Raw genomic sequence first — 12,481 nt, forward strand, 5'->3', positions numbered from 1 at the left:
AAAATGTAAATCGATGCCCAAATGTCTCTGAGTATAACACAAATGTATTTTGGATAATTATGAGTTTGAAAGTAAAGAATTATCAGTATGTTTTGCGTTTTGTGACGCCTATCGAGAAACGTGATGCTCGGTTTCGGTATGAACTACAGTGAGACCTCTTCAGTCCGGACACCGCTGCTCCGGACACTCTGCCTTCCGAACGTTTTGGTCAGGAACGCCCACGTGAATACAAACTTGTCACTCCTGAACAATGAATAATTAATCCGGATAATCGTTAATCCGGCCGAATTAGATGGGTAAGGTTATGGAAACCTAGAAGGGACATTGTCACATTGTCACCTTACGAAACAAGCAAAAGGTATCAAAATGAACTGAAGCGCTATTTAATGCGGCAATGCGGCATTTTGACTATTTGTAACATTGTCGCTCTTTGAGTAATATATATAAATATTTATTACATATATTCAAAAGGGGGCAACTTGACATTTTCAAGGTCACACTATATTTGTCGCGTTGTCGCATTATCGCACTTTGGAAAAAGGCAAATCTATTATTCAAAGCACGACAATGTCCCAGTTACGATTCCATACACCGTACTGTCCAGTTTAACGGGGGTTCATTGCATTGATATTTGAACTTATTATTACTATATTGGATTAGATCATGGATAATCGTGATACATCGATAGTTCCATTTAACGTGTTATCCTTTCTGATAGATGCAATGCTATGTTACAGAACATGTTATCATTTGTCAGTGGGGCGGTCGGGTAGTCCAGTGGTTAAAGCGTTCGCTCGTCTCGCAAAAGACCCGGGTTTGATTCCCGACATGGGTACACTGTGTGAAGACCATTTCTGGTGGTGTCACGTGTTATCGCTGGAATATTGCTAAAAGCGGCGTAAAACCATATTCACTCACTTACTCACTCATTATCTTTATATCAGTCCTGATCCCAAATATTTATTTCGGATTTCTAAAACCTTTCTTTATTGATGTTTGGAAATTTACATTTGAGCTAAACCTCCATATTCCCATATTGACTGATTGTTTGAAGATAAAACGAACGTTTTAATCTCGAAATAATTACACTACAGATGAAACAACAAATCTTAATTTATATTATTTGCGACATATTTAAAAATGCATATTTAAGCTGAGTTATAAAGACTTGATATTCCTTCGTCATATAAAAAGGTAGTTTGTGACGGAAGTTAGAGCGCTACCCGCCAAGCATGCACAGCAGTCAGCGTGCGCTACCTGTTGGGAGAACCTGCGGGCGACAGCAGGCTGACCTACCATGTGTGATGCTGTCTAACTATCAGAAATCATTCATCCTCACTTTTGCATTGATCAAGATGGGTTGGCAGAGAGGTAAGAATTTAAATCGCTGAAAAATTATATTTATTATTATATTTAGTTTTCAGATTTTCAGTCACGTATGTCGATTATCTATATGTATTACCCCGAATGCTACCAATACAATAGTGTTGATAATTTTAATCATAATTTTATATCAAAGAGATGGGATGGTTATTTGATCCTGCACATGGTCAATGTCTCGGCGTGAATTTAAATACTGGTATTCGTCTAGTATTACACTGGTAATACCACTTACTGTACATGTGTTCACTGACGAACTACCTGCTATCATCACTATTTGATAGTGATACATAAACACATGTTTATGATGGAGTCGGAATCGTACAGACCGCCTCCGTGGTCTAGTGGTAGAGCGTCCGCCCGGAGAGCGGAAGGTCCGGGGCCCGATCCCAGACCGCGTCATGCCAAAAGACGTTCAAAGATGGTACTTGTTGTTGCCCTGTCTGGCGTTCGGCATTAAGGGGCTTAAAACAAGGACTGGTCGGCTCGGAGTCAGTATACTGTGACTGAGTGGGGTATTCATGTTAAACTGCGGCATGGTATCTCAGTGAGCTAGCACTATAAATCGGCATCAGTCCGGACTAGTACCACACACACACACACACACACACACACACACACACACACACACACCATGCACATCGCTATATAAGTGCAATAATCTTGGACGCGACGTTAAACCCCATTTCACCTCACCCGGAATCATACAAGGGAGATTTCATATTACCTTCAACAGATATTGTAGTCATCGTGTATTTTAGCAGAATGAAAGACAGCAAACGGTTTCACTTGATATTGTTTTACCCCGTGTTCGACATTCACAGCAAAATCAGTCTACAAAATACGTGAAATAGTATCACTTGGTAAACTCTAACTTGCTAAACTCGATTTATCGTTTTATACAGTGTAATAACTATCCCGACTGTACCTGTCGGCAGTCTAATATTCCCGTTGGTATTCTCGGTTTAAATACGTGGCCCCATGGCCAGCAACATGTGTTCGTCCTAGAGAAGGGATCGGGAGGTCAGGATCGATGACATGGTTCACTTCGTGTCAGGGACCTCCACAGTTCGGATCACTGTTCACAATATTAATCACGGGATCGTCTGGTCCAGAATCAGTTATTTACAGGCCACAGTCATATTGCTGAATTATTGCTGAGTGCGGTGTTAAACAACAACAAACGAACACACATATATTTCCTACAGTGTCCCGAACTACGGATAACACGATATAGTTGCAATAATCTCACGTACTCCCGGTTCATGACGGCCTAATGCATATTACCCTTGAAGATCCGGGATAGAATAGGTCTTCGGCAACCCATGCTTACCGTAAAAGACGACTGTGCTTGTCGTAAGAGGCGACTAGCGGGATCAGGTGGTCAGGCTCACTGACTTGTTTGATGCATGTCATCGATCCCAATTGCATGGATCGATGCTCATGATATCAATCACTGACTGTCTGGTCTGGACTCGATTATTCACAGACCGCCGTCATGAAGCTGGAATACTAGGATATCGAGCTGTGAGCATGTGTTTATCTTCATGATGCAGTGGTCGAGGAGCCTCCCAGTAGACAGCTGGAGACAGGAACACTGCCAGGTAGAGCGGATGAGGATGTGAAACTCCAGAAACATGTGGGTCTTGTCGGTGGAATCTCCTTCGTCGTTGGAACTGTCATTGGTAACTTTGTCATTGTGTATGTGAATAAGTGAGGGGGAATGTGTGAGTGAGGGGGTTGGGGTTAACGTCACTCTGAACAGTATTCCACCTTTATCACTGTGTGTCAGCTTACTGAGGGACGAAAGCCATAAGTGATGCAGGTCTCAGACGTTTTCAACCCAAGATCATAGAGTTATGGCGCGCCCATGTGTCCAACTCTGCACAGCAAATATCATTATGCAATGATAGGCATGAAGTCCTCGTAACCATTGGTTTTGGAGTTGTTTGTAAGGAGCATGTATACACCATTTCCTGTAAATAAACCATTCAACCATGCTCGCGTCATGTACCATCTCAGCTGTACAATTTCTAACCATTTGGCCAGACCAGGAAGAGGTGGGCTGGTTGAAGTGTTTACTCGAACGTCATGAAGAACTTGGAAATTTCGTAGCTAATTTCGTGATTTGTATCATTATGTTCCCGCTTTTTTTCAGGTGAACAATTGATTTGCCTTTGCATGTGTTTGTGATGGTCGGTGGGTCAGGATAATCGGAATCGTACAGTGGATTTCGTATGCTTATGGAAACGATCTGCCGCCTATACCGTATAATACACTGTAATTAATTGTTGGTGTGAAATTCCAATATCTGATCGACTCCCAATCGTGTTTCATTCCCGCAAACCATTTCTCTTTTTTAACGTTCTTCATAGTTGGTAGAATTAAACTTATTCTTATGGATCGCATTCGTTTCAGTTTGTGTACTAACTCTCCTGGCTGTATGATCAGAGCTTTTGAGAATTCCTTTTCGGGCTTTATATTCAGGGATTGAATTTGAGACTGTTATACTTGTGAAAGTTGCAGTTGTTTGTTTCTGTGCAGGTTCTGGAATATTCATCACCCCTCAAGGTGTGCTCCAGAACACCGGCTCTGTGGGACTGTGCATGGTGCTGTGGGCCCTGGGAGGAGTTCTGTCCATGTTAGGTGAGAGCCAACACACTGACATCTCGTATGGATGACATGATGTACTTTTAGTAACTTAGTGAGGAGAGGTGAAATTGGGTTTAACGTCGCATCCAAGATTGCACTTATATAGCGACGTATGTAATTTCATGAAGTTCTTAAGACGAATATATGAGTAAAATTAAAAGGCTGGTTTAGGTCGGACATCACCATTAATTTGAAACTGATTATGCTCTGGCATCAATATAAATAGCATCTTTGTAAGAATGGAAATATTCCAAATTTGATTCGTTGTAGGCTGAAACAAGGTTGTAAACGTTACCCACGCGAATAGCAGATACTAGTGGGTAAATCTTGTGTTGCGCCACAGACAACAATTTAACATCCACGCATGCTTTTCGCTGTGACATGGAAATAATCTCTTCCGGGTCAAGAAAAATGATGGCCATGATCAACAAGCCACGCCGTCAGGATACGGTGACACTTTGGATGACCTCACTTCGTAACCAACCATTAGTGGGCTCTAACCACAAGCATGGGTGGGACACGAGATACCTATTCTTCCCGGGACCCCCGGGGCGATACGATAGATTGTCAGAGAATCCAAAGGCATGTAGACACAATGATGTAATATGTTGCAGGTGCCCTGACCTACTCTGAGCTGGCATCGGTTGTCCGCAAATCAGGAGGACAGTACGCATACCTGAACGAAGCTCTCGGACCCATACCAGCATTCCTGGTCGTGTGGACGCGCGAGGTGGCCATGAGTCCCTCGTCTACAGCAGTTGTCTCACTTACGTTTGCCGAATATTTTGAGTCCATGTTTGTCGTGTGTGGATCGCCAGAGCTGCCAAAGAAATTGATAGCCATTCTTCTCATCAGTAAGCATCAGTTTTTGTTCCATGTCCCATGTTTATTTAAAATTAATTCTTTCTCACATTTGCCCCTGTTAACACATACATTCCGGTTCGAAATGAGAAAAGTGTAAGTAGCGACTGCATTAAAAGAGGACTTTGATGAGTGGATATCAAGAAAAAATCTTAATCGAGATCTGGCTGAACTAATGGCATTTATAACCAAACATAAATATTATTTTTTTTCTGATCCTGTTTATCAATTATGGAAATAACCATATTACTGAAATATAAAATGAAGTATATAATCCACTTGTAATCATTTGTCTGTATTCATTCATTACTCGCCAAAATTTTCAAGAACACAACACAATTGTCATTTCTTCATCTGATGCTTTTAAGATACACAAACTGAGTATTTAACTGGTGTCCTCTGAATGGAGGTATACTCATAACATAGGTGGGATAGTCCGGGGGGTAAAGCGTTGGCTCGTCACGCTTAAGTCCCGGTTTTATTCCAACACGTGTACAATACACAAAACCTGCCCTTGGTGTTTTTTATGTATATGGCTGGTTAACCCTCATCTTCCCGGGGCAAGAGAGTTAACTGACTTTAAAAGTCCAGTTTCCACCCTTGCCAAACTAGGCTGGAATTCCTGGGCTCGATTGTAGCGCCACCAGTGGTTATGATGAGTTATGTCCCTTCTAAGCTTCTCCTATGGACCAATCAGATTCCACCTCTCGTATCACTTGCATATGTTTCAAACAAAATGGTGGAGCCCAGTCAAGACGATCTGATCGATAATCAAGATCTACATGTGATAAAACGGGTCTTACATCGCGAAGTGCATCACATCACGCTAGCATCTTGATTAAAAACATGATGAAAAGATTTGAAAAATATCAGTTGACAACGAGTTGACGGTGAACATGCTTTGGAAATCCTGCAATCGACGGAAACCTGCACGACAGTTTACGAACCGGATTTCGATTTCGTTGCGCGCTTTCTATTGGATTATGCATATAGTCGTTGGTCCAGCCAAAATGTAACTCCATAATACCAGCCTAGTTCGGCGAGGGTGGAAGCTGGACTTTTATAGTCAGTTAACTCTCTTGCCTCGGGAAGATGGTTTACCCTTAGATACGACCTAATACCATCTCACCCCCGCGGAAGTGGCAGAATAGCGAGGGAGGTCGGTCATGAGCAATAACATTTTAAACAAATGTTTCTGTTTCCTGTGCTCGTCGTCAATAAGTTCTCTCTATCCGTGTTTGTAGTGACGTTGTCGATCATCAACTGCTTCAGCCCCAAACTGGCTACCCGTGTACAGGTAGTGTTCACTGGAGCGAAGCTGCTGGCTCTCCTCATGATTGTGACTGGAGGAGTTGTGTGGATGTCCAAAGGTACGTCGGAATGCAAAGCTCTTACCATATTGCAGGTAGACTCTTGACTTTCTGCAAACTACATGAAGAATATAAACAGGACGCACCAGCGTTGTAGGTTTTTAAGCACATTTGAATATTAGGAAATATGGCAGATGTAGAAAGATTTGAATTCAAGTAAGATAAACAAGTATCACGTATTGTGAATTAAAATTGTATATGCGAGCCTTTATTTATACTTTTTATTCCTGATTTACAATAATTACTATTCTGAACAAGTGTGTAATAATCTTTTAAGAAAATAATGTCATTCTTAAAATAACCAAAGTTAAAGACATATTTGTATTTATGAAAGTAACTTCAAAAATAGCGCAGTGATACAATGTCTGATGGGAGCACCCTATTTGCTATATATACTACCATGCTTCTTTAATAAGCACTCACACGGCGAAAATGTAAATAAACTTTTGGGGAACATTAAGCAAAGATTTCTGTAAAGGTATCTGTCAAATGACCACATTTGCATATTTATAGGATCGTGATAATACGTTTATCGGATCGATTTATCCCATCGATAACACTGTCCATTGAATGACAAAGTCGGTGCTTTACCAATGTAGTCCCTTGATGATGTAGGTATGACGTCCGACCTGATGACGGGGTTCACGGGCACCACCGACTCGCCTGCCTCTGTGGCTCTTGCCCTCTACTTCGTCATGTTTTCCTACGGCGGATGGTACGTACAGGGAAGAGTGTATCACCACTTGTAACTGACCTCTGTTGGGTTTCGCAATGAAGAAATTAAGTGAGTAAATCTCATATCAATTCCGAATTTACTGAAAATGTTATCCGATGCACTTTCCTGATAGGGCACAATGCGCTCCCTCTTTCGCGTCACCTGTTACATCACCATTTGATAGTGATTCATAAACACATGCTCATGATATAGTCGGAATCATACATTGGGCTCTGCTTTGGGCGGATATTTCGTTTCATTTTGTAAAAGGTTTTATCGCTTATAATTACGATGCGAATACAAACTGATGTGAGGTGAGGTGTGGTTTAACGTCGCGTCCAAGATTATTGCACTTATATAGAAACGTGTGTGTGTGGCCGCTTGTCATATGTTTTGAATAAGTTGTTTAATAAGCTGGATTGTCTGGTCCAGACTCGATTTTTTACAGACTGCCGTCATATAGCTGGAATATTGCTGAGTGTGGCGTTAAACAAAAAACAAACCAAACCAAAATTTAGCTGTACATGGTGTAACACCTCCCTAACGAAGTGCGCAATGACACGATAGAAAATATAATAAATAAATGCGAAGAAAACCTTTCCATATTCATAAGAATATATGCCCAAAGCAGAGTAATTCGATTTCCACCAGATCATGAGCATGTGTTTATGAATCACTATCAAATAGTTAGGTCAGCGTTAAGTATAACTTCAGTTGACTTTATACCGTGTGAAGTCTTTACAACTCCTGTTTTCTCATTGTCCATGTTATCACGGTTGTCTTACAGGAACAACGCGAACAATCTTCTCGAAGAGGTTGAAAACCCGAGGAGGTAAAGGCACACATGTGATTTCATAAAAATGGATCAATACAATGTGATATGTAAATGCTTATTGCAACATGGATCTGTACGTCTAACTATAATCCTAAACCAGTGAAAAAGGAGGGACGAACAGTTACGACATACATGGTTGGGATGCTAAATGAACCATCGTGGCAGATGGAGACATTGCTTCTTTATGTATTGTTGGTTGATACAATTTAGTCGTTTCTAAAGAAAACAAGGGCAAACAGTGGCAAATAAATATCAAAAATCTTAATACGAAATACTGATACATTGTCCGTGTACAAACGGTGGCCGACGACGTGATTTATATAGAGTAAACATTCATGGTCCTGTTGAACGTCATCGACAAAAACACAGACACACTACATTCTTCACCCAAGCATGAGTGGAACAGGAAATCAATACAACCCGTGAACCTCCGGGTTAGAACAGCAACCCATGCTTGCCGCAAAAGGCGACTATGCTCGTTAGAGGCGACTGACGGTATCGGGTGGTCAGGCTTGCTGACTTGGTTGATGCATGTCATCGATCCCTATTGGGTGGATCGATGCTCATGATGTCAATCACTGGGTTGTCTGGTCCAGATTCAATTATTTACAGACTGCCATCATGTAGCTGTATTTTGCTGAGTTTGGCGTTAAACAACAAAAAACAACAAAACCCAAACAGTGCTCAATACCAAAATAAAAAATCAAGATTCTAACTGCCCTTGTATATGCGAAACTCTTTGGTTTACACGCCAATGTTGTGTCTTGATAGATGGCACTACTTGTGTCATATATTTCAAAATATTGGAGGGGAAAAGTTGTAAGTCTTTCTTTGAAATATATGTTATCTTGTCTTCGGTGTGGCCTTTGTTAAAACAACTTCCCCGAGTGATGTACATGCAACTGATATGTTACAGAAATGTACCGTTGTCCAGCATCGTTGGGGTTCTGGTGACAGCGTTTGTTTATATACTGACCAACGTATCCTACCTCGCCGTGCTGTCCAAGAAGGAACTATTCACATCCACCGCAGTAGCAGTAGTAAGTTCATATCATATTAGATTACGAATTATAATAAAAACGACAAACTCTTTCCAAATTCATGAACAATCTCTACTGAACGTACATTGTACGAGTTCGACCATATCACACGCACGTGTTTGTGAACAGCTATCAAATAGTGATGATACCAGGTGTTAGCGGTGAGGTGAGGTGAAATTTGGTTTAACGTCGCGTCCAAGATTATTGCACTTATATAGCGACGTGCATGCACGTGTGTGTGTGGCTGCTTGTACTAGCCCGGACTGATAGATTTATAGTGCTAGCTCACTGAGATACCATGCCGCGGTTTAACATGAATACCCCACTCAGACACAGTATACTGACTCCGAGCCGACCAGTCCTTGCTTTAGCAGAGCGCCAGACAGGGTAACAACAAGTACCATCTTTGAACGTCTTTTGGTATGACGCGGCCGAGGATCGAACCCCGGAGCTTCCGCATTCAGGGCGGACGCTCTACGACTTGACCACGGAGGCGGTCCAGGTGTTAGCGAAAAGGTCATGACATGATAATCAGTCTCGATTAACCTTCCGAGACAGATTTTATTTGGCGTATACGACACAATCTAAATATGTATAATCTTTCTTGTCAATCCACACGTGTATTCTCGTGTACATATACATATTGTAAGCTATACATGCACGTACATGTGTCAAACACCTCATGTGAATGTCTCTTCACTCACGCTTCTCTGTCAGCAACCAATGCTTGCTGTAAAAGGCGACTTGTCGGAAGATGCTACTTACGGGAACGGGTGGTTAGGCTCGCTGACTTGGTTGATGCATGTCAGCGTATCCCAATTGCATGGATCGATGCTTATGATGTCAATCACTGGACTGACTGGTCCAGACTCGATTATCTACGGACCGCCGTCATATAGCTGGAATATTACTGAGTGTGGCGTTACACAACAAACAAACAAACACACAAACAAACAAACCTGCTTCTCTGTACACGCAACGTGCCTATAGTGTTCGCTAAGCTAGAAAAGAGTTCACAAGGAGGAAACTGATACTTATTCTGATGTTATACAACCAGATGCTATGATGTCTGTCTGTTGTTTAAGGCCGCTATCAGCAATATTCCAGCTATATGACGGCGGTGTGTAAATAATAGAGTTTGGACCATCATGATCATCGATCTGTGCGTCCTTGACCACCTGATCCGGTTATTTGCCTCTTACGACAAGCTTGGGTTCTTAACCGTATCTTCTCATCGTTATGAAAAAGTATTGTTATACACCCATAGACCCGTGAAGAGTCCGGGGGTAGAATAGGTCTTCAGCAACCCATGCTTGCCAAAACTGGCGACTATGCTTGCCGTAAACGGCGACTATATATGCTTGTCTTAAAGGCGACTAACGGGATCGGGTGGTCAGGCTCGCTGACTTGGTTGATGCATGTCATCGATCCCAATTGCGTGGATCGATGCTCATTATATCAATCACTGGATTGTCTGTTCCAGACTCGATTATTTACAGACCGCCGTCATATAGTGGAATATTGCTGAGTGCGGCGTTAAACAACCAACCATAAATCAAGACCTTTCCCCTCATATCAGAAACGACACAAATGCTTTATCGAAATGAACTAATTTCATATCGATGAACACTGAGACCATCAAGTACTTGAAAGATCCTTTACACCTTCACGTTTCCTCCTTCTAGACTTGGGGAGACCGTGTGATGGGCGTGGCAGGGTTGATCATTCCGCTCTCAGTCATGTGCTCAACGTTCGGGGCTCTGAATGGCGGGCTCTTCAGCTCATCAAGGTAAAAATACCCCTCCACAAATCATGAATCAAATGACACAGATGTTTTTCCTGATTACACAATGATCAATAATTGTGATATATAAAATGGTAACGCCATGGAAAAATAAGTCGATTATACGCCGAAACGGATTCCATTTGGCGTAAAAATCAAAATAGTGGTTAATATTATATGAATGGGTCACTGAAAATCACTGACGACACCAGCTTTTAGCCTAAAGGGTAAGCATGTCCTACTCTACCAGCAACAGGATATCCTACTTATGAAACAACTGTTGTTGGGGATGTCTTTTCGTTATGTCCAGTATATATGACCTTTTCTGAAGATGTTTGTTTGTTATGTGCCAGGATCACCTTTGCTGCTGCACGTGACGGGAATTTCCCAGAGTTCCTCTCCTATATCCACGTAAAGCACTACTCTCCGATTCCGTCTATTTTGTTTCATGTAAGTGTTGTAATTAAATATTTCTTCTCGCGATCTAAAACTAAAATTTCGATCGTTGTTTAATTCATTGTTTAACCATTTACGACGGCTGCTCGTACAACATATATAACAAAAAAATCTTTACAAAAAACATATTCTTTTGAGTATAAAGCCATACTTCACACGAAACCCGGCGTTTCTTCACAGTTAGGATAAAAAGACAACTTCTCTTAAAACAAGATCCTTCCGTTTGTTATAACAGATATTCTTTGCCATCATCATGGTTCTGGAAGCTAGCATCATGTCTCTGTTGAGGTTCCTCTCCTTCCTGGCGTGGTTCTTCTACGCTCTCAGTGCTGTCTCAGTCATCGTCCTCAGGTTCACGAGGGAGAGGGACCCACAGAGAATCAAGGTAATGCGAGATATAGCTGGTCATCTCAACATTGTCTGAAACCTCATTTTCTAATTATGTGTTTCAAACACGTATACACTTTCAAGATGCGGTGCAAGAGTGTTCCTACATGTAGGAACGTATGCGCTGCAATTGGCTATGAAGGACTGCCTCTCTTAGCTCTTATGATCCACTGATGTTCATTTGGTTTAAATCTGAAAACTCGCCGCAAATAGCTGCAAGATTGCTGATGCGGCGTTAACCAATAATCACGCTCACTTCTCTAAGCACCATTCCCATGCTATAAACCTGTACCACCTTATAACATCGGGTTTGCTCGTTTCTAAGCTGATGTACCGTATTTTAACAGGAATACTGTTCATAGCTGTGTTAAACCCGTCTCACCCACTTTGTGCAGATTCCTATGGTAAACCACGTGTTGTTCCTGATTGTGTCGGTGTTCCTGGTGCTGACGCCCATCATCGACTATCCCCGCATTGAGTTCCTGTATGCTGTGGTGTTCTGTGTGGGAGGGCTTGTCTTCTACATACCCTTTGTCCACTACAAGCTCAAGCCGCGTTTCTTAGGTAACAAGACATCTCTAGACTTTGACATTTAGAAGAACATGAAAACATGTAACTGTTTTTATGAATTTATGTATTATTATACTCATGTACGATTCATGTCTTTGCAAGGCATTTAGAAGTGAAACACATAGGGAAGAGAATATATGAATGTCAGCTTCTTTATCGTGAAGAACACAAAGTTTCGGAATATATGATTACTCCTTCATCACGTAGTGTTCCTCACAATACAGAAGCTGACATCCACGTATTCTCTTCCTCAAGTACGGTCACACAGTATTCATCGCGACGGAGCACGGCATTATAACGAATAAAGGAGTTAAGTCTTTGAAAGGCTTTTAGAAGCGACACTTGATAATTTATGGATGTGAACTTCTTTACTGTGACGAACACAACTTTTCGGAGCATATACTTACTCCGTCATCAGGTGAATAAATGCTA

At 41.7% G+C, this 12,481-nt stretch overlaps 1 protein-coding gene across 1 annotated transcript; it reads left to right on the forward strand.

Moving 5' to 3' along the window:
- The first annotated feature begins 1,355 nt into the window (after window positions 1–1,355).
- LOC139444598 (b(0,+)-type amino acid transporter 1-like) lies at window positions 1,356–12,075 on the forward strand. The gene is made up of 12 exons (XM_071225502.1): window positions 1,356–1,371; window positions 2,937–3,065; window positions 3,925–4,026; window positions 4,647–4,886; window positions 6,138–6,263; window positions 6,879–6,978; window positions 7,766–7,810; window positions 8,730–8,853; window positions 10,539–10,642; window positions 10,990–11,047; window positions 11,328–11,477; window positions 11,875–12,075. Exons 1-12 carry the CDS (start codon window positions 1,356–1,358, stop codon window positions 12,073–12,075), a joined length of 1,395 nt encoding a protein of 464 aa, XP_071081603.1.
- The last annotated feature ends 406 nt before the right edge of the window (window positions 12,076–12,481 follow it).

The sequence above is a fragment of the Haliotis cracherodii genome, unplaced genomic scaffold, assembly GCF_022045235.1.
Source record: "Haliotis cracherodii isolate W230 unplaced genomic scaffold, xgHalCrac1.p SCAF_10, whole genome shotgun sequence".
Classification (NCBI taxonomy): domain Eukaryota; kingdom Metazoa; phylum Mollusca; class Gastropoda; order Lepetellida; family Haliotidae; genus Haliotis; species Haliotis cracherodii.